This window comes from Aulonocara stuartgranti (assembly GCF_965226115.1).
Source record: "Aulonocara stuartgranti genome assembly, chromosome: 11".
In the NCBI taxonomy this organism is placed as follows: Eukaryota; Metazoa; Chordata; class Actinopteri; order Cichliformes; family Cichlidae; genus Aulonocara; species Aulonocara stuartgranti.
The window spans coordinates 15,176,201-15,203,930 of record NC_138947.1 but is presented as its reverse complement, the minus strand read 5'-3'; the positions used below and the strand labels follow the sequence as shown (position 1 = coordinate 15,203,930).

At 40.6% G+C, this 27,730-nt stretch overlaps 2 protein-coding genes across 3 annotated transcripts; one reads left to right on the top strand and one right to left on the bottom strand.

Annotated features, from left to right (window-relative positions):
- Positions 1 to 52: 52 nt before the first annotated feature.
- usp5 (ubiquitin specific peptidase 5 (isopeptidase T)) lies at positions 53 to 16,908 on the bottom strand. 2 transcript variants are annotated; one of them, XM_082552806.1, is made up of 25 exons: positions 16,578 to 16,908; positions 15,890 to 16,018; positions 15,723 to 15,789; positions 15,493 to 15,620; positions 14,144 to 14,289; positions 12,872 to 13,056; positions 12,668 to 12,762; positions 10,170 to 10,363; positions 9,882 to 9,953; positions 9,016 to 9,103; positions 8,730 to 8,855; positions 8,296 to 8,449; positions 7,999 to 8,161; positions 7,818 to 7,906; positions 6,374 to 6,559; positions 5,919 to 6,062; positions 5,685 to 5,827; positions 4,863 to 5,013; positions 4,644 to 4,728; positions 2,805 to 3,919; positions 2,231 to 2,259; positions 1,676 to 1,834; positions 1,450 to 1,587; positions 260 to 502; positions 53 to 180 (listed from the first exon to the last, which is right to left on the bottom strand). In XM_082552806.1, the coding sequence occupies exons 1-20, from the start codon at positions 16,872 to 16,874 to the stop codon at positions 3,826 to 3,828; spliced, it is 2,736 nt and encodes a 911-aa protein (XP_082408932.1). In that variant the 5' UTR covers positions 16,875 to 16,908; the 3' UTR covers positions 53 to 180; positions 260 to 502; positions 1,450 to 1,587; positions 1,676 to 1,834; positions 2,231 to 2,259; positions 2,805 to 3,825. The 2 variants fall into 2 exon arrangements, with proteins under 2 accessions (XP_082408932.1, XP_082408933.1); XM_082552807.1 differs by having other exon boundaries at positions 6,431 to 6,559; positions 16,578 to 16,906.
- A 91-nt stretch (positions 16,909 to 16,999) lies between these two features.
- On the top strand, positions 17,000 to 27,229 carry p3h3 (prolyl 3-hydroxylase 3). Its single transcript, XM_082552808.1, has 16 exons — positions 17,000 to 17,700; positions 19,015 to 19,199; positions 19,428 to 19,586; positions 20,901 to 21,093; positions 21,176 to 21,307; positions 21,412 to 21,554; positions 21,766 to 21,855; positions 21,947 to 21,999; positions 22,088 to 22,167; positions 23,041 to 23,168; positions 23,242 to 23,337; positions 23,409 to 23,559; positions 23,701 to 23,818; positions 25,764 to 25,839; positions 25,928 to 26,068; positions 26,855 to 27,229. Exons 1-16 carry the CDS (start codon positions 17,406 to 17,408, stop codon positions 27,020 to 27,022), a joined length of 2,208 nt encoding a protein of 735 aa, XP_082408934.1. The 5' UTR covers positions 17,000 to 17,405; the 3' UTR covers positions 27,023 to 27,229.
- Positions 27,230 to 27,730: the final 501 nt, after the last annotated feature.

The window sequence follows — 27,730 nt, the reverse complement described above, 5'->3', positions numbered from 1 at the left end:
GTAGAATAAGAAAAAAACTTAGGAAATTCATAATGAACACATAAGAACACAATTTGACATAAAAACAATTATTTATTAATCACAGCAGGAAGTAAGAAAGCAAAACTGAGCACACAATGGCAAAGGTGGTCTTTGGGCTGCACAGTGAAGCTGTTGTTGTTGATGTTGTAGGAGGCGGCTCTGGAAAGGAAAACACGTTTGTTTTTCTTTTGATCACAATGGAATACAGGAGTCTTCATTTCCAGTATCTGTGTATTACCTTGGACTGTGATGGTCAGATGCTCACTAAGCTGATTGCTGCCACAGGTGATGATACACTGCCAGGTCCCATTATGTGAGCTTGTTACAGGTTTGAGTTGAGCTGTTGGTGACCACTCGGGTGAATCTACCTTTGGGCTCCTCCACTTCACTTCACAACCTTCAGTGACACCTTTCACGTCACACTGGAGCGTTGCCTCGCTGCCCAGCAGGAGATCAGCAGAGGGAGTGACAGAGACCGACACTGTCAGCAGGAGGTGAGGACACAGTGAGAAGCATAAAGAGAGAGAGGAGGCCATGATGAACAAGGGACTTGATCCAAATTCATTATACACATGAAAAACCTTCATAACATCAGAAAAAGATGATAGTTTACTACAACTAAGTGGAAAAATGGTAACCTTTATTTCTGCACTGTATAACACTGTAGGCCAGATTGTACAAGCTTTTTAAACTAAGTTAATTTAAACATCTGCCATCCCCATCCCTGCCCACCTCGAGTCCCTGAACAGAGGTGATGATGTTCGTATGGAGTACAAACATTTAACAGGAAATTATGTGTTTGTGATGGATGTTGGATTATGGGAAATGTAGGACTCTATGGTTTCAAGACTTGAACTTTCAGTACTGTAATCTGGATTTTGCTCTCTGCTACTTTGAATTGTCCCCTAAAAATCATGGTAAAATTGCTAGAATGTTCCTGTGTGTGTGTGATAGAAATTCAGAAAGTGGACACATTATCAGGTTTTCATTTAGTTTAGAGTGCTTAGTGTTTTTCTACATAGACTAAGCTCAGCTGGCTTGAGCATTCAGACACACGCTGTCTCTGTGAGTGTGCATCACCTAGCACAATAACAGAAGCTTATTTGGGGTAATGACCGTGCAAACACATTCTTATCTTCCACACTGTGAGAAAAAAACTCCCCTTTTTTGCACCAGAAAAACACAAGAGTGTAACTTCCCCAGACCTAAGATTTTACAATAAAGTGTCGAAACAGGCACTAACCTCATCCATACAGCTGTGCAAGCTTAGATAAAAGGTGTGTGTGTGTGTGTGTGTGTGTGTGTGTGTGTGTGTGTGTGTGTGTGTGTGTGTGTGTGTGTGTACACTTGTAAAAAGTAGATTTTAAATTGATGTATATTATTTTCCATTATAACTGACCTACAAGAGTAAATTGCACAACTGTTTACCTGAGAACACAGAAAGTGTATGTTCATGACGTGTCCCATCTGCCGAACATGTGAACCGTCCAGCATCTGTTTCTCTCACACTGGAGATTTCCAGATTCGTCTGTCTCACGACTGACCTCTGTGCAAGTTCAGCAGTGCCTAACACAGAAAATAAAAATATGTTCTAATATAATGTTATCATCACATACTGATGTTTACTGTTAAGTATTCCGAGATACTAAAGTACCTTTGCGAGTGAAGCCTCTCTGATCAACACTATGAAGAAGGTCATTTCCATGATGCCACCGCAGAGAGCGTGTGTAGCTGCGGACCCCACACTTCAATGTGACTTTCCCCCCGACTTTTGCAACAAAAACTTCACCTGCAGCAGAGAGTGCACCCAGCACTGAAAAGAAGACAAATGGAGTCAACAAACACTCTGCTTAGTTACATCAAAACTGCTCAAAAAATTAAGGGAACACTTGACAATCCCAGTATAACGAAGTTAGTTAAACTTTAATCTGTCCCGTTTGAAAGCAAAAACCATTTTGAAGCCATTTCACCAGCTTTGGTCCAAATCAAAACGACATGAGAAACACCAGAAAGGCAACAACAAGGCAACTTCCAAAACGGGAACAATTTAAAAGGTGATGGCCACCGAAGTGACCACTGCCCTCTTCTTTCCCATTGTGACTCATTATTCTGTAGCTTCACTTTTCCTTCATGCCCTTCTCACTGCTGAGACGTCACTTTCAGTCTGTTCAGGCCTTCACAGTATTTTTCCAGAAGTATCTTTACTCACCAAACACAAACCACACCGGCATCTTCATTCTGAGGGTTTAAAAAAATGTTTTACCGTTGAGATTAAACTATGAAACAAATTAAACATGAACATGTCACTTCATACATGGCCACAGAGTTTCTACCAAGAAACCACCACACCCTCTGATCTACTTCCATCCTGTGTCACTTATTAAAAATATTAATCTTGTAAAAAAAAAAAAAAAAAAAACCTCTTTGTGGCTTTTAGTTTGTCTGAAACAATATTTAAACTGTTTCCTATAAAACTGCTTCAACTTCGTATGTTCAGCAGAAAGGAGCAGCTTTTAAAAAGAAGGTTAAAATTGAGTAAAGTGAGAGTCAAATTCTCATAAAATAAAATCGCATTTACATCAAAGAATGCCAAAACTCATCTAGAGCTATACATGAAACTAGTTTGGATCATTTGAAGATATTTTGTGTTTACTCCCCATAACTGACAAAAACATAGATTTACAACTTAAGTCTTTTACCCTCAAATATTAAACCATCTATATGCACCAGGGTTGAAAATGAGATTTAATTGGGGTTAATTAAATAAAAGGTTGAGCACTTACCTTAATTCTGAGCACGTTCTGTGTCTTTTAGCAGTTAATGAATCCTCTCTGTGCTTCACTTCAACAACATGAGCACAAAGACAAAAATACTAAAGAGGTTTGAGAGCATCTGAAGAGAAACCCATTCTTTGGTAGTGGTGGGTGCAGTTTAAGTCACTCTAAACCCAAGTTATAAATGCTTAAACTGCACATTTGTCACCAGAAAACGGCAGTTCATCATACTTTTGTCTGTAATCAGGATGTGAAAATAAAAAAGAGAAGCTGCATAATGCAAAAGGACAGACCACACTTTATTTGACAGAAAGACAATTATTTATTTGCCACAGCAGAAGTAACAAAGCATTTCTGTTCAAAAATAAAAACAAAATAAAACAAGAATCACCCAGATATCACCCTCACCAAACTGAAGGAAAACAAGCTGATTTGGTGCTTTTCCTTTTTGTAACACACATTTGTTTTTATTCTTTTTTTATTCACTGACATTTTCTCTTATTGTGGGTGTTTAACTCTTTTGTCCTCACTAACAGGTAGAGGAGTGATGACACCAAGCTGCAATCATCCAATGAAAGAAGAGGGGACCGGAGGCGGCAGTGACTACTGATGGCAGTGGAAATCAATAGTCGGGGTTAACAAAACAAGTGAAGGGACTCAAAGTCGCTAATGTTTGGGACTTGTTCCCTGAAGCAGGTTTTCTGAAATCATTTGCGAGTTAAACTTGAACAGATGGCTGACCGATCATCAAGGCCCAGGAAACAAACCAAACCTGCTCTCTGAACAGACCTGTGGTTTGTAATCAGAGGATTTCAAGAAAAATATCAGCCCAACATCTCATCTGTACATCTGCACCAATTAATTGAGTGTGTAATACGCAAACTGAGAGACTTATTTACACTTTTGTCAGTTGTGAAGCGTGCCAGGACTTTTGCAAGAGCTTGGTGGAGTGCAACTATGAATTTTGTCATGGGTGTTTGTTAGCGTTCACGTATCTTCTCGTTCACCTAAAGTGTAACGCTGCTCTGCTTCATTCAGCCACCCTGCGGTAGAAGTAGAGATATCCCAGGTCTTTGGGAGGCTTCTCTGAAGCGCACACCTTCTGATCATTGAAGATCACCCATCTGTGAGACACAAAGAGAAAATGCAGTTTACAAAGGCCTGTTTAACAGCACCTGCTGCCTCCAAATGAACAACTCAGGTACAGATGTCATAATAACACATTAAAGCAGGTAGTCAGTAGAAATTGATCCATTTTCATTATTCAGACATGAAACAAACATTTTTCCTTTAGTTATGTTGGTGACAGATGGATATAAATCCTTCAAACCTTCACTTCTTTGACAGATTAACACATCAGACCGTGCACATCAGCAGCCATGAAATGAGTTTTGTCAGAGTAGATGTGGAGTATGGTGCCCCCTGCTGAAGCTACTTTATCATTTCAATGCAATTCTTTACAGATGTTTAGCCTGCACTAGAAAATAAATTAAATTCAGGGACCAGGAAGCACATTTAATAAAAAGTTCTTCAGGAATTTCTTTGTGCAAGTGGGGACATGAATGCAGTAAATCACAGTTATTTTGTTGCGGTATTTTTATTGTTATGACAGGTGATTTTAAATTTCCAACCAAAACTGTGAAATATTCCTTAAACAACAAGAAGTCTTGTAAAAGCCAATAAGAACATGAAAGACTGGCTGAGCTAATCTGAAAAAGTATGAAATTACATTTTAAGGAACTGGAACTGATCGTGTTTGAGCAAAAGTTCTGAATACGCAGCAGAAAGAGACTCATGAGAAATGTTAGGAACCACCGTCTCGAACCTCAATGTGTCTAAAATACTTACTGCTGGTCCTTCTTGATGTGGGCAACGTAATGGCCACACATGGTGCTCGTCCCCATGTGACTGATGAATGCAAACAACTCATATTCTGGACAAACAAGAGAAAAATAGATTGACTGTAACACATTAAAGCACTTTATTAACATAGTCTAAACTAACGTGAGCAGACAATCTGATTATAAAGATTATTTCTCCTCTTTCCGTCTCCTCCTATGGACTTACTTCCTGGTCCGTCTCTGACGCGGGGTCCAGGTGGAGGATCCCTGCCACCCTCGCTCTCTGCAGCTGAGCGCCCTCCTTCAGACACATCCATGGACTCCAGGTCATCCAGGTGAGAGAAGATCCAGTCTACTGCCCGGTCCAGGACGTTACTCTGTGTGACAAACACCAGTCAAGAGTCAAATACTTTCTAAGCTTAAAGCTGAGTCTCTGTTGATCACAAATACTTCCAAGAGTCTAACTGTTAGAGAGCAAAGACAGCTGATGAAAGACCATTAGAGGACAGGAGCAGCACAGAAAGATTTCTTAACACGCTGTTAGTATTTGCTCTGGGGAGAAGTAGCTGCTGTGTTTGGCTGCACTCCGAGTCATCAACCATCTCCCGAAGCTCAAATGTGTGCCAAACACCTTTAGGTAGGCTAAGCTATATGAGGTAATGTCAGAACTACGTCACCATTTACAAGAATCTTTCAGGAGTCCCTGAAGAGGGAGGAAGATCGATCCAACCAAGTGCTCACAATCAAGGTGTGTCAGTGAACTTCAAACAATACCCTATGTCCCACCCCAAGACAGATAGATCATGTAATGTCAAGCTACAGCTTTCATGCTGCATGTAGGCAGCTTTGGTCTGGTGTTTTTATATACTACAGATGTTACTTACTACTGCACTTGTTGCAGCCCTGAGTTCATCCTCCCTCTCTCTGTAATCTAACTTTCTTCTCATTGATTAAAAAGGAGACAGCAGAAACTGTGTGCCTCAGATGTTATTAAGAAAATCCCCTCTTTTAAGGCTCAAGCCCTTTAAGAGAGAAAAAAAAATCTGACCGTTGCTCGAAGTGCTTTGGTTGCCTGGTCTCGGCTGAAGCCCATAGAGACGATGGTCGCCAGGTGCTCCTCAGACAGGCTCTCTGTGGGTGTGGTTCCAGGTCCAGAGCTGCAGCCAGGCAACACCAAGGGGGCAGAAAAGTCTGCAGCCAATCAGAAGTAAAAGAAGATGTGAAAAGCAACAGTCATGGTGAGATGGTTTGATTTTTGGCAAATCACTGTTGGTCTACACACCTGGATCATCCATGTGGCTCATGGTCCAGTTCATGGCAGCATCAATTCCAGTGTTCCCCGTGTAATACACCGCTTTCCTGCAGGCCTCTAGTGGGAATCCCATTTCACATAACTGGGACACAGTGGAGTCATCGAGGACTGGAGCTAAGAGAGAGTTGAAAACAGCTGAATTACTTGGATGTCGTTTTTGGTACAACAGCACAAGATTTACAAAAGGAAAAAAATAAAAAAAATTTCGAAAATGAAATGTTGTAACTTATATTAATGTAAACTTAAACTGATGCTCAGAAAGAAACCGAACCAAAACCTTGTTTTGAACCAAAAAATATTTTTTAAAAAGGCAACTGAAGGACGCGTGAGAACAGAAAAGGCAGAAAAAAAAAAAGAACAGAAGGAAACAAAGGTGGGCGAATGAGTGAGAGGGAGGAGGGAAAGAGCAGAAATGACAGACTGACACAGCAGTGGGGAGTAGAGCGAGTCGTCCTCCTCGTTGCCATGGGAACCCAGGATACCTTTAACCTCCACATCTGGTGTCATGAGTGGGGGCGGGGCCACCTCTGGCAGAAGCTCCTCCCCTGGCTGCTGGCCAGTTGCACGTAGCCCGCTCAGGTCCAGAGTATCAGGAACATCGATGCTCACGTCTGCATCAGAGAAAAGTCACACCATTACAAACCACCTGAAGTCACTCATCATCAAGTACATTTCAAAATGTCAACTTCCTGTCAATGGCTAATAATGTGTGGGTTGTTTTTTTTTTTTAAACAATATATTTTGATTTTATTGCAGTTTGCAATGTTGTGGTGGTTGTTCCCTAGTGAGAAATCTCAGTTTCAGTAATCAAAATAATTTAAGCATTTTTTTGCAAAATTTTAAATGTTACACATCTACAATTTTTAAATATTGTTTTACACAGAAGCATGGAAGCAGCAAGTATTTGAAAACAATAACAAACAGACAACCACTCCCCCACAAAAAACAAAAAAACCAAAACAAAACAAAACAAAACAAAAAAAACAAAACAAAACAAAAAAAACAAAACAAAAAAAAAAACACTGCACTCCCTCATCCTCAGAGTGGCGACAGTGTTCCCATTCACAAGTGATGAGGGGTCAGTAGTAATGTAGGCACTGTCTCGTACTACTGTTATGAGTTATGGGTTTTGTGTAAAGATCAAATGATGAGTTTTGTCTGCAGGGTTAGGAGCTCAGACATCCAGAAGGATCTCCTTCGTGTTTAAAGGAACCAGCTGAGTTAGTTTCACGTCGAGCTGGGAGGAGACCCCGTAGTAGACCAAGAGCTAACTGGAAGCAGTATATATCATATGGCCTACGAACACTTCCAGATCACTAAAGAAGAACTGGAAAGTGTTGCTGGGAAGAAGGACATCTGGAATACCCTGGTTAGCCTGCCACTACCATAACATGACTTCACATAGGAGGGATGAACAGATGTATGGACGGCCTTTGAAATCTCAACAATGTAGCATTGCTCTCTTATTTTATTTTGCAGCACCAGTGTAGGCTTATTACATTTAATGTTTTTTTGTTTTTTTTAAATAAACAGCCTATTTTTGTAGGATCTCCATCACCTCTTTTTCTAATAAGGTCTGACTGAAGCAGGTGACACTCAGTTCGGCTAAAAAAAATAAAAAATAAAAAGGTAAAATACTTTTCAAACACCTACTTTCACAAAGCGTTCATACCCCTAATCCCTTACTTGAGTTTTATGCTTTGTTAAGCCAATTAACTCAAAGACAGCCTGGATACAACAAACTTGATTCATAGTAAACCCCTCTGGCGTGCATTTTTGTACACAGAAATTTATAAAGAAGAAAAAAAAAAACAAAAAAAAAAAAACAACATGTTTTCAAAACAAAAATGTAACCATATCTTTGCTCACCCAGTTTTTTAGGCACCCAGTCAAGACCAAAAGTGAATTTCTTAATCTGGATAACCAGGTGGTCGGGGAAAGAGGCAAAGCGGGTCGTTCTGATAAATGAGAGAAAGGCTGTCATTACTAAAGATCTTTTAAAATCTGTTCCAGTTCACTACTTCCATTATGAGGGCGTCTCTCTTCATACTTGGTAGCAGTAGTTTTTGCTTGAACGGCCGAGCTCCAGAAGTCCGTGAGGATCTCTGGTTCGCTGAGAGCCGCCATGCACGCTGTGAAGGGGATTTGTGCACGCACTGTCGGAGCTGACGAGTCCCCCTCCTCACGGCGGCGCTCAGCCTCCTGAAGCTCTTCTGTTATTTAAAAAATAAAATAATAATAATAATAATAACAACAACGGGTTTCTCTTTAATGAAATGCTCAAGTCTAAATACCTGGAAAGAACTAAATGTTAACGTTGCAGAGAATGTCCTCATCCGCTGCTCACCTGTGTTGGTAGCCTGGTCCATGGGCACGGGCAGCTGGACGATGTAATCCACCCGCTGTGTGTATTTGGCCTTCTGTGTCTGCTGACACACAATCCGCTCCTCCACCAGAAACCTGAAGGCTTCAGACGGGTTGGACCCAGAGCGGCAGTTTCTCTGTAGGATGAAGAAAATGGACATTTAAAACAAAATAATAAGGAAAAAATGTAAAAGTAAAAGACTTTAGCTCAGTGCTTTGAGCGGGCGACCACATGCCACACGGCTGAGGGCGGCCGGCCTGTATTCGAGTTCGACCCGCGGCCCCTCGCCACATGTCTTCCCCCTTCTCTTTGCCCCCACTTTCCTGTCCTCTCTTCATTGTGTCTATCCAATAATGTTGAAAAAGGCCAAAAAACAAACAAACAAATAAGAAAATACAATGAGAGTGATACTTTACCTCCACCATGTTTATGAAGTGCAATAAAAACTCCTGAGCATCCTGTTGTCGATTGGTGGAGAACTCCGGGTGGCCCCGCCCGACAAGTGCTTTGAACATTTGCGGTGCTATTCCGATTTGGTCTCCCTGAAAGCAAAGCCGGAGAAGAAGGATTTCTCAGTTGTGGGAGTCATCATTGGTTGTACTATAGTCTCACTCACTTCTGAGCGATAATCCCAACATAAGGGACGGATATTTTTTTAAACCTAGTTTTTTGGATCCAGTATGACTGATTCCTTCTGCTTACCCTGGGTTCAGCTGCACCATTTTCCTCTCCTGGGTCTGGTACTGGTTTGGAATAGTCTCCTGACAGCAGACCATAACCAAGCTTGGCTCTGTAATAAACAAACAAAGCTGACAAGATGCACATCCAACGGGATGCCAGAGCCTCATGCAGAAGGTGGATTTAAATATAGACCAAGATGTATTTTTTACATTTTTATTTCAAATAACAATCTGGAAAATCTAATCATGGAGCTGATATTATTATCTGTGTTGAAAGGTCGCTGCGCAGCTACTGAAAAGCAGAGATTGTTTACAATAAAGTAGATATGAATTTAATGAAAACAAGAAAATTAGGTAGCAAGTAGACTTAATCTTATTATATCAAACTGTTGATAAAGAGTCAAGTTACATGAGCTGTGTCGACCTTCTGTTTTCACAATAATGGATTTTTCTTTTTTTTCTGAAGCGAGGCTCTTTAGTTGATTTTCTGCTGTGCTATCGAAATAACAGCAAACAGGTGTCGATGAAAGTCTGTCTAAAAATAGCGCCTTTCAAAAGAGAAAGGCAGTATTTACACATTAAAAGACAATTATCACACTTGAAAATGCAGCTGCCAGAAAAGCACACAATAATTGGGTTCGTGGCTGACAGCTGGCACACTGTAAATGTGCCTGTGTATAATTATGCAGATGGCTTATTTGATTCTACTGTGTGTGACACCAATATCAGAAAGCCATATGTGTGTATGTAAATACATGTGCATGAAAACTAAGGTAGCACGAAAACATGTCTAACATTTTAAAAAGAGTCGCTTTCCCTCTCCTGCAGTACAAATGAGGACATTTAATAATTACACAAAAGCTTGTAGTTTAAAATGAGGAAACTCACACTTGGGTTTTGAAGTCCTGGGTTGGGTCGCTCGGTGCTTCATCAATTATCTTGTCGATATTAGACACGTACCTGCGAGGCACGGACAGAAAAGCTTGAAGGAAATTCTTTGGATTCATCTTAAATGTTAATGCAAAGTATCAGACAAATTTTCACCTTTTAGGTGAATATTGACTAAAAAGCAATATTTTTATTTCAGTTTGCTATAAGAAATAACATGCTGGACACAGCTGGATGGTGACTGTTTCAAAGAAAGAAAAAAAAAAAAAAAAAAAGGAGGTTACTGACTTGCTCTGGAAGTCTGGGATGGTGAAGAGCACTTGCATGACAGAATTGAGGTAGCAGCTGTTTCCCAGGTTCTTCATGCCAGTCAGGCCGGGGCCAAACAGGGGGCGCAGGGTGGTCCCCGACTCCTGGATCACCTCCCACTCTCCCACACGCTGATTCACAGCAATCTCCAGCTCTGTCATTGTCCTCTCAGTCTGAAAGCAGAAAAGTCAATGCAGTAAGTATGGTGGCTGCAATCACACTACCTGGACTGGACTGTATCTGGCTTCCGGACTTTTCAGGCAGAGCTCAGTTAATCTGAGTGGTTTAGAAAAGTGTAGGGACTGCACTGTTTGTGAATGAAACATCGGTTTACACCATGTGGAGAAACGCTTCTGTGGCCTAAATACTGAACTGTTAGCTGAAGAATACATTCATATTACTTGCCAAGGCCAGCAGCACCTGCTGTTGCTGTATGAATTCAGTTTGAATCACTACACCGACTGCTCCATCAGTTAACACAGAGGCCATCCAAATGACTATGAATTTCATTTCATTATTTATTTAAAAGGGACAATGCAATTTAAGTTAGTTCTAATGCGAAGCAAGAAACTGATGTGCTACACAGAGTTTAGAGCTGTTGCTAATTTTCACTCAAATTAAAAATTTTAAATACAAGACTCTATGCAGTCCAATTAAAAACTAAGCATACCCTTACTGCTTCCATAGTAATTAAGAGGGTTTAATCGATTAACTGATTATCAGTAACAGATCGGTAACAGTAACAGATTCTCATTGACCAGCTCTATAAAATCAGAAGATTTTACAATTTGTAGGCAGTCACCTCAAGGTCAGGCCACATAATGCTCAGAGGCCCCAAAAACTCAAATGCTGCATCTCAGATTGTACAGGCCTCAGTGTGTTAAACATTAAATTTCATTAAATTTCATTGATTTCATGATTAGAAAATCTATGGCTTGTTTTTAAAGGTTTCCAGGAGAAAAAAAATCTCGCTTAAAAAACACAGCATCGTGGCTTAGGTTTGCAAAGTTGCATCTGAACTAGTCACAAGAGTTCTGAAACAATTTCCTTTGGATAGATCAGACCAAAGAGGACATGCTTGACTGTAATACACAGCACCACATACTGAGAAAACCAAACAGCACAAACATCTCGTTCCAACTGTCAAGCTCAGTAAAGGGTTGATGACTTGTATTTGTTTAGCAGCCATACAACCCGGGCCCCTCACAATCATCAAGTCAACCATGACCTTCTCTGTTACCGAAGTATTCTAGCCAGATATGAGGCAATCTGACCAACAAGCCAAGTCTGGCTGAAATTGGGTATTGCAACAGAACAATGACACAGTTCAATATTGTTTGGTTTATGATGCAGAACTTTAACCTAAGATGATTTCCTCATAAGAAACAAATTGTGTAATCCAAGCTTTTATTTAGATATTTATTCATTGATGCTCCCCAAAATTTAATTTTGATTGTTTGCATGTTTATTTTTTGCCTCATTGAGCCAGTTTATCTTATTCCACTTTAAGCATGTTATATCTTTAATATTTGTGCTGCCATAACTTCTCAACTTAAGATAAACAAAGTATCTTATCTTACAAGTAAAGGGAAGATATGCTGCGTAAGAAAGCAAAATGCTTTGCAAGAAGCTTAATATAAAAGCTTAAAGAAAAGTTTTTATATTAAGAAAACTGATAAACGAGATTAGGCAGTATGACTCATTAATGACACCAGGCAGGCAGACAAGACACTATAATATACAACTAACTGCTGTATTCTGTCTTCTGCTTTACTATCCCACAACTCTTTCACCTCCTCGGCTGTGCAGCATCATTAGGTGTGTACAGAAAAACATCAGCAAGAAAAGAAATAACATTAGAGTACACAGTGAGAGGTACAGACATCTTAGACAAGACAGCTGTGTAGACTGCACTCTGCATAAGAGGGGAAGCAGGTGGCCAAGAAATAAAAGACAGCAGGGATTCAAAGAGGAAACAGGTGTTGCAGAAAAAAAGGAAGCAGATCGATATGATAAGCAGTAATAATTATATTAAAGCACTATTATATTAAGAACAACATAATATGTAGTTAACGAAAAACAAAAGCAGTAATAAATGAAAACCAGATGAGAAGGGGGTGAGATATTCAATAAGAGAAGTATCTTTTTTAAGTATCTTCAGCTCAGTAGCAGTGCGACTTTTTTAGACCTTAATTTTTGCAACACCATACAATCAATGGCTATCTAACAGACAAAAGTAGACACCACCATTATTTGGATGTCTGCAAACAGAAAGGGGAAAAAAAAAAAGTCCCATATCCCTGTCTAAATTTACAACACTCCAATCATAAAGCAGCAGACTGATCAATACTTCTATCTACACGACCTTGATCTAATGCATAACATTAAAAACCAGGAAGAAATATGACAGCTCTCAACTTGCATTGGTCGATAAGTGAACAAATCCAAAATAAAATCAGCAGAAAAATAAAACTTACTTTCTCCATGGTCATCATGTCAATACCAAAGTGAGCCAGGTGCTCTGGTAACTTGGAATCGAGCACCATGTCGTCCTCATCATAGGAATACACATCTGGAAAAACAAAACAGCACAGGGACAGAGCTTCAGACACATGCATAAGCTCTGTAAAAAAAATTTAATTAACAGAAACCAATTACTATCAAATTGTTTTTTCGCTTACCAGCGCCATCAGGAGTGATGGTACCGAGTTTGACAGCAAGTGGGTAACCGGTCTCCTGGTAGTGGAGCAGAGCATGGTTGTTGCCTCCTGAGCCATCAAAGTACCTGCGGCCACACAGAACTTTGCCATCCGTCAGGTTCATCCAAATGTTCTCCTGGAGGTCACACACCTCACACCGCCAGCCACTACGACAGACAGAAGAGAAAGCCTCCAATAAACACACTTTCTGATATAAAGATAACAGGCCTTTATAGAGCTTAAATGACAACATTCTCTCTTTTACGATGTATTACTGAAACGGGAACAGGATCAATATTGAATCAGTGGATTCTAAATGTAGAAAGGCAGTATCTCGACTAAAATAGATACACCTGTGGCAACTCCATAAGATTTGTACATATAGACAGCCAGTAGGGGAGGGCGGTAAAAATGCTATGAATTTGGCCAACGGTAGCAATTTTGACTATACCGCTCTACTGCGATAGCGCATGTTGATAATGTCATCAAGCTGCGCCTGTTTTGGTCAAAAGCATCGCAGCGGCTGCAAGCATGGAGCTTAAAGGTGGGGAGGAGGAGGAGGAGGTGATCATAAAGGGGACTGGTGTGACGTCGGTCATATGGACCGTGTTTGGGTTTAAGCAGCCGGATGTTAAGCAGAAAAATATCATCTGCAAATTATGCCGGGTACAGTAACAGCGAAGAACATTTTGGAATATGAGGAAAGCCAAAAACTGCGCTCTCCACAAACGCCCAGTCAGTCAAGTGGAAAGACAAAAGACGGCCCTACACACCAACAGACTGATCTTTTCCAAAGGCACATTTGCACTTTATCTTAAACAACTATAATTTTAGAATTTAGTGTTTTACTGATATTTTACTTGTATTTTTTTATTCAAAGATTTTTTTCACATTTACCTTCATTTTTATTTGTCATTTAAGATTTTTGTGTTACATTGTTTGGAAAAGGATCAGTTATATCTTAAAAATTATTTGAAAATTTTTGTAATTAATAAGAAAACAAAAAAAACTTTTGCACAATAAATGTTCTTAAAATGACATTCTATACTGTTCAGTCATTTGGACATATCAATATATACAGATGAAAAGAATATCGCAATATATAATTACCGCACAGGATTCAAATTATACCACAATATGGATTTTAGGCCATATCGCCCAGCCCTAACAGCCAGCACATCTTTTATCAAATTTGAAGAGAATATGTGAGCTGCTGCACGGCAAGTTTATTAAATAATAGAACTTTGGCCTCACCTGGGAGGGATTTTGACTCCATTGTCTAGCTGTTTAAGGTCAGCGGCATGCTTCGACTCCTGTCTCACCTCTCCATCCCACTGCTGAACTTGTAAGGTATGAGACACCGAGTCAGCTGCCATGATACCCGCCATAGACAGGGACACCTAGGTGGACAGCAGGGGGACAAATTTCAAGAAAATCTAATTTGAAGTCCACTTGCTCTTAAGCACAGAAATTTTTCTTTAAAGAAAAAGAAAATTCCCAAACAGACTGGAAGGAGGCAAAAGGTTAGATGATGATAAAGAGATGATATAGCAGCACTATGCATCCTCTGCACACAAACAAACAGGCAAGTATCATGAAACAACACCAGAAATTATTCCACCATGGTAACAAATACAGCTCAAAACAATAAACCAAACATTACTCAAAGAATACACATCTTACCACCTACAATCTAAGTGATTTGATAAAACTTCAAATACTTGATAACTGACAATAGAAAAAGCATGAACTCTGGAAAATGTTGGCAGTCAGGTCTGGACATTGTCTGAAGTGAGGCAGGCAACTTGAGATAATCCACTCTGGTCGTGTTCTCACTACTGGAAATACTCTTGTGAGGTTTAGGCGAGACAGCTGCCTAGGCAGAGCATGTGGAGGGCAGGACACATCATGCCCACTGTCACTGTGAATTCTCTGGACAATTATTTGCACTATTTACACATAGGAGCATCCAGAGATCTCACACTTTGCACTAAGGGGCTGACGTGTTCAAAAACTGCTTATCATTAAATCTGACTGTGTCACAGTTGAGTGCTCACATCCAACTCAATTGGGAAACAAGAGAAAATGCCTCGTTTATCAACCATAAATCATAATCTACACCTATATGCATGTCACCCAAGTTCTAGTATTAAAGGACTGTTGAAAAGGTTCACTTGTTTGCTAAGATAATGTAAGGCTGTGTGATTACGGTAAAAATCATAATGATTATTTTGGTCAAAATCTTGGTGCAGTATTATTTAACAAAATTATAGCAAGACTTTTAAAAGATTATGGATTTATTCAACTTTCAAAAACAAATCAGTGGATTTCCTTTCATTTTAACTATAATTTGATGAGGAAAAAATACATGTGAACATAAATAACAAAGAAAAGGGATGGGTTTCCTATTTCATGCCACACTGTGAAACAGGATGTGGCATTATAATTATTTTGCATCAGGTATCTTGTTTGATAACTGAGCATATAGTAAGGAGATTTCCAACATTTGAAATTAATAAAGCACATCTTATCTTACCGTTTACTGACATACAGACAACCTGGGGAAAACCTGAACAGACTAGAAAACAAACAAGACCTCTCACCCGCTCTCTTACGACATCAGGCATGGTGGCCAGGTCCTCGGATGTCACCTCCTGCCTGTCTGGCAAAATCACCACTTTTACGTCCTCCTCATATTGCTCCTGCTCTACATCAAACCCTCCTTCAATACCTGAAAAGAACAAAAACAACAAGGGTGGAAGCATGTCTCTAGGAAAAAAAACCCATACAGTTAGCCTTTTTTCTTTAAATACATGCATGCTTATGCACTCACCTATAGCCAGTCTGGTGGGCTTTTTCTTAGGTGGGTGTCCAGAGCCAGAGTTACCATCATCTTCCTTCTGTTGGCATTGAGAGTAGGTGAGTGGACATGTAAAAGGATGGTGCTGATAGAGACAAATGTAATTTAGATCACCGTATTTTAACCATAAAGTGTCCCACCTTGGCCTTACGAGTCCGGGTGATGTGCAAATAAGCCTTCTGACCAGTACGAGCATGATGCCTGTCAACATACTGACTCCCCAAACCCAGGAAACTATTCATGCACACATACAGGCCTCCTTCACTCTCCTGTAAAGGAAGCACAGACAGTGTTTAATGCTTACTGTCCTCTCTGTTTATCTCGCACCACTTGTAGTAGACTTGCAAATTAAAGTTGGATGCGATCTATAAGTTAAGCATGTCACAGCATCAGTTGCTACAGTGAAAGTAACTAGCACTCCTGTCAATTTGCTAGCCTTTGCTGTTAAGCAATGCTCGTTTATTTTAAAGTCCACAGAAAAATAGTGTCTGTTAAGTGTGACACACTGAGCAAAGTTAAATTTACATAATCAATGGTCCTGTAACAGTTGTGACTGACTTAGTTTGACAGCTTACTCAGTTATTAAACCCACACAGCTAGCTAACAAGCTATAGCCGCTAAGTTTCCATTACATTGCATTATTAGCTTAGCTTGAGGCTAACCTGCTAGTTAGTTGAAATGGGGAAAACGTAGAAAAACAGAGCATTAAAGTGAGACAGCACTGGCAAAACGTTACGTTAGTGTGAATCACGAAAGAGGAAGGGAATACAACACAGCAACACTGTCCATCGGCTGAAGTTTTGATTTACAAAAGGAAAAATGGCTCACCGGTGAGGAAAATGACAAGGCGCATTCGTCTTTGTGGACGCGGTCCCCGGGTTTCGGGACCCGAATTGTGGACAAAACCGACATCAAAAGCTCACCAACGTCCGCCATGACGAAGCTCGCTAGTTCCACCTTGCAGTGGGACACCTGCTCTGAGTTTGGACACCCAGCCTCTTGATACCCTGGCTCGGAAGCGCGTCTGTTGTGCTGCCTGTGTTTGCCTGAATGAATCATGAGACGCTGCCTTGTGTTGAGGGAAGGCCGTAAAGAAGTCCCGCACACAGAGTGGCTGCTGCTCATTACCGTAATCCACAGGATATAGGTACGCGTTCTCATTTTTGTAATGCAAAAACGACTATTTTATACTTGGTATTTCCACTGCCGAGTCGCCTTATGAAAATGTGAATGTGCGTTAGTGCTTTATTAATTATAAGAAATGATTACTTTCTTCAAAATACAACCAACAACTATTAGTTTCACTTCAAACTACCAAAGTTGTTTTACATCTGTATTTACGGTAACGTCGGTTGCGTACTTCGGGTTCCTCTCGGGTGAGGTACAAATACTGTAGCTTCAGACATAACAAGTTCAATCAAGTCAAAACTCATCAATACCGCAAATCCAATTTGACAAACTCAAGCAAACCCAACGGGAGTCGTTAATAAACGCGCAGTGTTGTATTACATGTATTAAATTCATTAAAAAGTACATCAAAATTCAAAAAAAGCCCCCACTTTCTTAACAGGGAGGAAACTTTGTGGGTAGCTCTCCCCTTGGAGTCCCTCCTCTGCTCCCACCTTCGCCTCCTCTGCTGGGATTGCCTGTCGGACCATGGCGCTTCAATCGGGACGTTTGGCTGTATACGTGGCGTTTAATTGTGTTATTCTCGCACTGTTTAGTTTTACCTCAACGGCTTGGGCAGGAGGCAGCCCCAATGTTATGTCACTTCTGCAGCCGTATGATTTTCTGTATTACAGCGGGGTCCGCGCATATTTTAGTGGGGAGTGGGGCAAAGCTGCAGAGCTGCTGGAGAAATCCATCGTGACCAGGGAATCACTGTTCGGGGTCCGCAGGCAGTGTTATGACGACTGTATGGCAGCAGGGACAGAGGCTCTGAAGAAACTGGGTAAGCTGGGCGGTAATATAAATTATATCAGATCAATTACTGGTAATATGATGATCTGTCTGAACAATGCGCCTGAATGGTGCTGTAGAAGCTCATTAACAGTCAGTAACATGTTAATTACATTAAACTGCATTAATAAATTAGCTATATAACACTGGTGTAGACCAGTTTTGTCCCTGCTGACTAATATTGGCATATCAGCAAAAAAATTGGCCAATAAAGATAATCTGTGACACAGTTTTGGGCGACTTGGATGTTTCAAAACTGTGTAGAGTTAAAGCTAATTTGCTTCAATGGAACAAAAAAACACAGACTAAGTGTCGGTGTCTGAATCAGCTGTCAGCCAGTCTTTTTATTTTATACCCTGGTATTAATGTCATCAGTGCATCATGCAACATATTAGAACAGATTTTGTGAAATTCAATTATTCTTTTAGCTTCTCACAACTGACATAATTACACTTGCTAGATCACAAACACACCCTCAGGGATGAACCTGAAGGGCTATGTCAGGAGGGGCATCTGCTGTGAGAAATAAGGGAGCAGTCACTAGTACCTTCTTCCATACAACCTGCTGAATGTTTTCAAACCTGCCAACTTTAAGGAAAGGCCAGAAATGACTGACCTACTCAGTGAATATGTAAAGTAGAGCATTCATGGATTCATGCAGACGAAATAGTGATGTGTACCTATGCTCTGAAGAGAAGAGGAGTAGCGGTAGTAAAGGTAGATGAGTTTAAATATCTGGGGTATCCAAAGCGACAAACAGTACACAAGGGAGAGGTGAAGAAGGGAATGCAGGCAGGGTGGAGTGGGTGGAGACGAGTTAGAGAGGCATGGTTGAGATGGTTTGGACATACGCACAGGCGACATAGTGGCTATATATATTGCAAGGTAAGAAAAAAAGAGGAAGGCCACAGCAGAGGTTCATTGTGGTGAAGGAGGCCATGCAGATGGTGGATAATAGGGAAAGAGTGAGATGGAGGCAGGGGATTCATTGTGGTCAGCCCTAAAGGGAACGGCTAAAAGAAGAAAAAGATTGGACCTATCATGTAGCCAGACAGATAGCTTTGAGTCTGTGTTAATTACTAGTTGGAAACTAGATTTTATGAAGTTACTGGCAGCTTCACTCTCACTTCTCGGTGTCTAAATGCGTAGCTAAAGAACAATGTGACCTCAAGAGCTCAAAGAATGTGTGAGATAAGCTTTTTTGTGTTTTGTTGTGGATTGATTGCAGTTCTAGAACTCAAAATTTATAAAATATATGCCACAGGCTGGGACCTTATCATTTTTTCAATGGTGTGTGTGTTGTTAGACTCTGAACACGGGACTATGTGGGACCTCTGGGCCCTGGACTGGGTGCAGCAAAAAGCTGAGTGTTTGAGGTTCTGCATTGGACGCTCTGTCACACATGTTGGACAGCTTCCTGTTTCTGCTGATATAGAATACGAGTTTGGCACTCGCAACCCTTATAACTTTCTGCAAGTCACCTACTACAAGGTAAGCCATTCTTTACACAGCCGTAAGGAGCTGCTGCATAATAAAGCTCCTAAATTGTCATTACTTCTACCAGTACTGTGCTCCAAATTGTCATTTAGAGGAAAGCACCTGTCAGTATTGTCTGCAGCCATAATTATAGTTCAGCTCACAGCTGCATAAATAATCACAGCAACACCCTTATTGGTCTGTAACAAACTTCATTCAGTCTCTCATTTTCCTCCACATCAGCTGGAAAAGTTGCAGAGGGCGGCATCGGCAGCTCACACCTACTTCGTGGCCAACCCCTCTCACCTGGAGATGAGAAACAACATCGAGAAGTACAGACGGATGGAAGGCGTGACCGAGGAAGATTTTCAGGACAGAGAGAGTCACAATGAGAAACACTGGGTGAGGAGGGAAGAGTAATGGGGCATACAGTGTAAGTGGGAAGAAACTGGGTTGCACTGCTTAGAAAAATCAGTCAAATCTGAATAAATGTACTGTCTGACCCATTCAGAATCAGCTGATTCTTCAGCATTTTGGAGCCCTCATACCTTCATAAGCACAGAGGAGAGACACATGACATTTCTATGTCTTAAAAAGACATTTAAAAAAACTGAAGGCTGTCTTACATCCACTCTAAATGTTGCAATTTAAAGCAAAAATGTTGTGATTACCTTAAAAAATTATCTTAATTCAACAGAAATTCTAAAAAGCTGCTTCATTGTCATAAAATCTGTAGGCGAAGATAAAGAACACTTATCTAAAGAGGCTTAATGGTTAGGTTAACAGTATTTGTCAGCACTAGTCAAACATATTGCCTTACCTTCCACCTTCTTTCACAGCTGCTAGTGTTGCTATTGTCCAACTATAAGCAGATAGCACGAAAGACCAAACTACTTATCTTTTTGAAGCACTTTAAGTCCTCTGGAATGAACCAATAGTTCTCAGTTTTAGTTTCTAAAAAGCATAAAAGCTTTGATTCACTAGTTAAGCAGTGGCTTTGAACAAACATATCAGACTTTTCTTTAACTGATTGATCCTAACTAAGCCATAGCTAGTCCTCTAATAGTCCTCACTCTGATGTAAGTTCACAACTCAACTGCTAATGAAGTGCGTTCAAACAGAATGGTTTTAGAGACGTCACTGTGGAGAGTCAGACGTGGCCTGAGGGACTGAATTTCTCTGTCTCACTCTCACCTTCACTTGTCTGTTTTCTAGCCGTGCAATCCAGATGTGAGGTGTCTGCCTCTGCCTCTCATTTTCACTATCCAGCCACACGTGTTATATCACGATTAGGCATAAATGCTGCCTGTAATGACATGCACATATCTCAAAGGTAAAAATGTACGTCATCATCAAACGCTAGCCTTTAGCTTTGGGTAACACTTAACAATAAGGATTGTAATAATCAGTGTGTAAACCACCTATAATTCAATAGCATCTCATCGTTATTGATAAGCGTGTGTTTTATAAACGGTTAATCTTTTTCTCCTCAGGTAAATGTTTGTTAATGCTGCTGTAAGGATTACTTAGAGGAGCACTGAGAATACTTTTGCACAGCAATTTTAAAATAGTTATATTTAAAAGTGTTATATTTCTTAAACACTATGATACAAAACAATACACAACTCATTAGGTTTTGTTTTTTTTAATTAGCAAGCAAATGGTGACTGTGTTATTTCTCTGTGTTAATCTCTGTCTCTGTGTCACTGACTTCAGGTCCTGTATGATGCTGCACTGCAGCTCGAGGCTAACTCTGAATGGAAGCAAGCAGCAGAGAAATGGAAAGCTTGTGTGAATGAAACCCTGCGGCAGACAGAGGAGTGCAGGGTGCAGTGTGAAGTCGCTTCCCAACGGCTGCCTGAGGACAGGGGAGTTGACAGCGTTGACGGCGTGTTTGAAAAGGCAGCAGGTAAGAAGCAGGCAGAAGTTTTGAGCCAGACAGAAAGAGACCAGAAAGAGCCAAATGTCACCAGTTTTTGTTTTCTGTCCAGCCCTGTCCCTCTCCCTGCTCTCATGCCGACAGTCATGCGTGACTCAAGTGGCCACACGACCTGGAAGGATTTCTGCTCAGGAGGACTTCCTGCCAACACAGCTTGAGCATCTGCACATCGCACAGTTTAAAGGTCTGATTTTTTAGGTCAATGTGAAGGTCACACACGTGATTTTATTATTCATCTTAAGACTGATGCACTACTTTGCATTACTTTGCATCCTCGATTCCCGGCAGGTGGTGACATAAGCGGGGCGTTGCAGATGCTTCGCTCTCTCCTGCTGTTTTACCCCTCTGACAAGGACTCCTTAGACAACCTGCAGCTCTACCATGAGACACTAGGGGGAGACACAGAGTCACAGAGCACACAGCCTGCTCAGGTACCATTCAAACCACTCAAGGTTCATTATATTGAAATGACCACAGTGGTGTAAAAACGTAAAAAGTCATAAATCCAATAAAGTAATCCAAGTAATTTAAATGAGAAATACATTTTTTCTCTTCTCTTGTTCAGTTATTTCAAGCATTAAGTTTCAAATTCATCTTTAAAGTCATGTTTAAGCACAGATTTGTGTGTTTTTTGTCACACAGGAGATTGTCAGATACATCAACCACTCCTTGCAGGAGAAGAAGCTGTTGTATTTTGGTATGGAGAACCTCGACTTCACTTTCACAGATCCAGTAAGTACTGATGCCAAATGTGCAGTGCAGTGACAAGAGAGCCAGCTATAAAGCATTTCTTTGCTGAGATTCTTCATCACCCTCTGTGCAGGATCTTTGGACTCCAGAAGAAGTTGTACCTGAATCATTGAGGGAGATCTGGAGGTAAAAAAGAAATCAAAGGTGAATCTGTCACTAGTGGAAACTAATGAAACAGAAAACTCCATCTGTATCTTTTGTGTTTTACTGTTAGAGCTGAAAAAGAGAAAATAAATGAGAAAATGAAAGTGGGCGAGCAGCAAGAGGAAGTGGATGACAGTGGGTTTTTTGCAGGTGAGAGACTGTATTTTCCCTATGCTATGTGTCTTCAGCCTTTTCTACCTAGGGCATCATGGGAGGAGCTCCTCGTCACCTTAATTACACTTCAGCTAGCTTAAAACAAGGAAACACGAGTGTATCCATGACAGACATGCCTGTTTATCTGGCATGTAACCATTAACATCCATCTATCCATTAACAAGTGAAATAATGAATAACATCCACACGTACCTACAGGCTTTGTAGGGTTGTGAGTAAGGATAAACAGATTATAACAGCTCACACATCTTATGTATGTGAAAATAGAGGATCATTTAAATGTAGTGTGTCACTGTTTCCTGGCATCTCTGTTAAAGATGACACACTAGAAGACATTCTACTCTTTATATTACACTGCTTAGACTTTTCTAAAATATAAAACAGGGAAGGAGTCACTTATAGTCAAGTGGAGATTAACCTGTCTGCTGCTATGGCCATCAGGGAAAGTCACCAAAAAGTCACAAGCTTTGTGGGTTTTGTTCAATATTGTGGAAACTATTACAAAGAAATTGAAGCGGCAGTTTATACCGAGAAACAGAGTTTTGTCTTATTTGCTTGAATAATTTATCAGTTTCACACAGAGGAAAACGAGGCGTGAAGTGACACAGTTTCTATGGATCTACTGAAACCTGAAGACCAAACAGACCAGTGCCTGAAATAAAAGTAAAATCAAAAAGAATACATTCAGTTTGTTGGGATCTGGTCGCCCCATTACACGCTGTTGTTATAGAAGCAAAGATTTTCCATTTGGCAGCTTCTGCGACTTCATATCACCAAAAACACAGTCGTATCACCATCTTCTGGTGACCCACTTACTGTCTTATACTTTCTTATTTGTCCTCTCTGCAGGAGGTCCGGTGCCTCGGGTGGGCGTGACTATCACAATGGATGACGAGATGCTGAATGGCACCAATCGAGTCGTCCTGGATGGAGTCATGACGGAGAAGGAGTGTGACAGAATACTGCAGTTAGCATCAGTAAGTTCAATCAGTTTTTTTAACGCATGCATGTGAAAACCCCTAACTTACACATTTACATGGTCTCTCATAGGTGGCAGGATCTCTTGGAGATGGTTATCGAGGACGGCGGTCTCCACACACTCCTCATGAGACGTTTGAAGGTCTGACTGTCCTCAGGGCGGTGAAGGTGGGTGGAAATGATGTAACTGAAGCAGGTCTACGAGCATCTCGTGACCCTCACTGCTGTTTCTTCCTCAGTTGGCTCAGGAAGGCCTGGTGAACCAATCAGATGCCAAGCTGTTACATGAGCTGGGTGAGAGAGTGCGAACCGTGCTGCACTCCTACTTCAGGAGCCCCTCAGGACTTTTCATCACTTTCACACACCTGGTCTGTCGCACTGCTGTCACAGGTAAAACCAACAGTACTCAATACTAGGATAATTGGAACAGGTTCTCTAATGTGTACCCAAATCATCCACTCTATTCTTACTTCATTACTTAAAGTTAAATGTGTTATTTTGTTCTTGTTCTGTTTTTTCTTTTTAAATCAGAGGATCAGAAGGGCAGGCTGGACCTCTCTCACCCCGTCCACGTTGACAACTGTCTCCTCGAGCCGGAAACCAAGCAGTGTTGGAAGGAACCACCAGCTTTCACACACAGAGACCTCAGGTACTGAAAAAACATCTCTTCGTGGATTAATAATAAATTTGGGCTCACACTTGCTCCATAAATAATTTTAGAAGATGTTCTCAAGCCATTTTATTCCAGCAAATATCCACGAACAGAATGTTTTAATACGCCTTTACTGGTAAAATGTCACTTAGATATCATCAGCTTATAACAGTGAGAGAATGGTACATGTCATCGTTGCCAGAACAAAGCTGTCACAAACTGAACAAAGAACTCTGTGATCCAGAGACTTGTGTCTGCTCAGAATAGTTTTCTGAGAAACACCTTTAGCTGCTTGAGGAATGTGACATTTTCAAACCATTATATAGAAGATGTGAACATCGACGTTGTTTCTCCATTTCACAGCCATAAGCTACATTTGGGAGTGTTACAATATTAGTATTAGAAAATGAAGTCAACTTTTTGAAGCTCTCCTTAGCAAATAATCAAAGGAAAGCTAAAACATAGCATGCTTGTATCTGCAACTAATTTTGCTGTTTAAACAATGATGTATCCCGAGATACTGGTGCTCAAAAACTGATTACAGAAAAATATCTTGCTGTGTCTGAAGAGGACAGGTGGGAACATTTCTTAGATGTTGCTGATTTTATAGGGAATTACCTAAAAAGCATTCGTTTGCACTGCAAGTCTTAAACAGTGTTTCAGGGGAACAATTGTGGCAAATATCAAAACAACCAGAGCACCTGTCGTCACTGATAAATAGTTTTGTTCTGTTGTTATGGGGAAATAATGACACCTTAGAGCTACGTGAACCGATGGAGGTGGAGGGAGAGCAGAGAAAACACTGCTCTACAACACAATTACTCCATAAATAAATGCAACTGAAAACTGAACGTGACACTTAAAGTTGGTGTTTTTAGTTTTTATTATATGCCAACAGGTCAGTCTAAGGAAAAAAACGTTAATAATTGGAGACTGAAATGGCTTAGTTACATTTTGAGCTGAATTTTTGGCAAAAAAAAAGGCCCAAATGGTTGTAGGTGGTAGTGTTTCAATGTTTCTGCTTTGACCAAAGGAAGGAAATATGTAATTGTTGCAAGTTCTGTTTGTCTGTCTGTTTGTTTGTTAGCACTTTAGTGTCCACAGTTTTCAAGATATCATTTTCAGATTTTATGAGATGGTTATGAGGTGGATGGAGGTGGGCTGTCTGAGTGCTCCTGTTATGAAATGTAACTGTCAGTTTTAACATTTTGTGACATTATTGAATTGAATTTTAGTCAGTGGCAAATCACAACAACCGTCACCTCAAGATGCTTTATATTGAAAGTTAAAGATCCTACAACAAAACAGAGAAACCCCAACAAGATGACCCCCTAGGAGCAAGCACTTGGTGACAGTAGGAAGGAAAAACTCCCTTTTAACAGGAAGAAACCTTCAGAAGAACCAGCCTGTTACAGATTAATTGTTTCTATTTCACATTTTAAAACTTTAACCCTGGATTTGACCTTCCTTGTGGCAGGAAATCTGCAGTGCTGCAAAGTAAAGTTACATTTCTTTTTATTTCAGGGGTAATGAATTTATTTTATTTTTTTGGACAATTTTCTTATCTAAATGTTATATTATTTTTGCATGATTGATTAAACTGACATTTCTCCATGGTACAGAATCTCACCTAGACGCAACATCTTCACCTGCCTGTTTCTTCATCGTATAGTAAACAATGAAGAAATATTAAGTGGCCAATAAATGGATGAAGAAATGAGAAGTTTTAGTGAGAAATTAAAACGGTCCACATAGGTGTGAAATTTAAAAATAAATAAATGGGATTAAAATGTAAAGTGGAATTAGCAGGACTACATAACAGTGTAATAACAAACTATAATAATCAAATGACTGTGTGTGCATTTATGCTCAGATTTCAGCCTAATTCTTACACAGCAGGTTACTTTTACAACTGAATGACAAACATCTCTCTGTCTCACAGCGCCATCCTCTACCTGAATGACAACTTTGATGGCGGAGAGTTGTTCTTCACTAACAGAGATGCCAAGACCGTAACGGTAAGTCATTCTAATCTTTTTATTACTATTTTAAGTCTTTAATTAATATATTTGTTGGAGCTGGTAAACTTGTCTTCTGTGCCTTCAGGCTCGAGTGAAACCCAGCTGTGGTCGACTGGTGGGCTTCTCCTCGGGTCCGGTAAATCCTCACGGTGTTACCGCGGTGACCAGAGGCCGGCGGTGCGCCCTGGCCCTCTGGTTCACAAAGGAGAAGCTCTACAGGGACAGGGTGAGCTTTATGACAGCACAGAGCTGCCATGACCTCCTTCTCCTCCTCCTCAGGTCTGGCCGGTCACCTGCAGGCGTGTGGTTGATGATGTCATGATACCGGTGTTGGATAACATGAGCAGCTGGGGCACAATGCAAATCTTGTGGCTGTTTGCATGTTTTCCTATTTACTGTGCCTGGTCTGTGGTGATGCCATGACATTGTCTTTTAGGTTTATCATAAATGCAATCATTTTTCATGCCCCTGACAATTTATAAACCAAAACATGTTTAGTTCTTTTAATAAGCTGTGATTTTCTGCAGCGAGGGAGTGCATCCTCATCAGTGATAATAACAGAGATGTAAGGAGCTGCGCTGAAGAGCTGCTGTCGAGTCAAAGAGACTATCGAAACGACTCAGTTTACATAACTTTTAGCATCACGTAGATAAAAGAAAATCTAAATTTACATGTAGAAACACACTTTGCTTAGATGAACAGGGGGTTTTCAGCTCCAGCCTTACATTATCTGCTTGGCTACATTTTCATTAAAGTTTTGGTTATGCAAACAAAGTTTCATTAACTTAGTTTATCCCGCATTGGTCATTGTTTGCCCTGTGGGCTCGTGTTGAGCAAATGAAGCTCACTCTAACAGAGGAGAATCTCTTTTACAGAAAAATTGTCCTGAAAGTGCAAGAAGAGAAGTTAAAATTATTCCAACAAAGATGAATGTTCCTCCCAAACTTTAGTTTTATGTCACTGTGACTGCAGGAAGTCAATATTTGAGCTGCATTTTGGATCTCTCCCTCAGGAGCGAGAGGAGGCAGAGGCCGTGTGGGCTGCAGATGGACACAGTGTGGTGAAAACGGACGAGGAGAAGGAGGGAGGTGCCACCTCTAGCCGTAACGCTCGGAGCCAAGTGACAAAGGAGAAGAAGCGAGAGAGAGGCAGGGTGACGGGGGGCAAGGATGAGCTGTGAGGGCCAGAATGAGCCCACACTCCATCATTTACCCACACGTTCACCCTCTTCATGTTGCTGCCTGGTGGTGTACAGTTTGCATCTGTGTATATACTGTATTTATACTGTATATGATGAGGGTATATGAGAGAAATAATGTCCTGTCGTCCCTCTAATGTCAATCACTGCCCTAAAAACCAAAGAGAATAAAAAAAGTCTTAAATGTGACTCTGTACAGGTGTATCGTGGGTATTGTATGCCAAATGCATGCAAGTGCTGAACAGAGAGCGCATTAGATGATGTGAAAACAGGTCTGTGTAATCTATTAGGTGATTACTGCACACCCTCTTTAACACCCTGCTGATAAAAACAATTAAAAATAAACAAAAAGAAGGTTAAAGTTTATTTAGTCTGTTAGACAAAGATAGGATGATAAGATAGGAACCACACAGCAGCAGGAACCTGTGAACACAGTGACGCTGTCCAGAAACTATCGTTTGAGGCAGTAAAAGAGGGAGAAAAGGACCAGAGACAGACAGCGAGAGGTGTGGAGGGAGGGGAAAAAAAGATAGAAATAGAGAGATTACTGTTAATCCCTCATAAATGAGTGCATTTGTTTATGAAGCTTAAAAACATCTCCCATTTAGAATATGGAATAGTAATCCGGGAGAGATGATTTAATCATTCACATCCAGCGCAGTGACACTCGACCACCTTCTCCCATCTTAT

Coding starts and splice junctions, on each gene's coding strand:
- usp5 (XM_082552806.1), bottom strand. CDS start 16,874: ATGAGCAGCAGCCACTCTGTGTGCGGGACTTCTTTACGGCCTTCCCTC. Junction 15,790..15,889: donor CCCGGACTCGTAAGGCCAAG/GTGGGACACTTT, acceptor CAATGCCAACAG/AAGGAAGATGATGGTAACTC. Junction 15,621..15,722: donor GCCCACCAGACTGGCTATAG/GTGAGTGCATAA, acceptor TGTTCTTTTCAG/GTATTGAAGGAGGGTTTGAT.
- p3h3 (XM_082552808.1), top strand. CDS start 17,406: ATGGCGCTTCAATCGGGACGTTTGGCTGTATACGTGGCGTTTAATTGT. Junction 17,701..19,014: donor AGAGGCTCTGAAGAAACTGG/GTAAGCTGGGCG, acceptor GTGTGTTGTTAG/ACTCTGAACACGGGACTATG. Junction 21,094..21,175: donor CGTGTTTGAAAAGGCAGCAG/GTAAGAAGCAGG, acceptor TTTTCTGTCCAG/CCCTGTCCCTCTCCCTGCTC.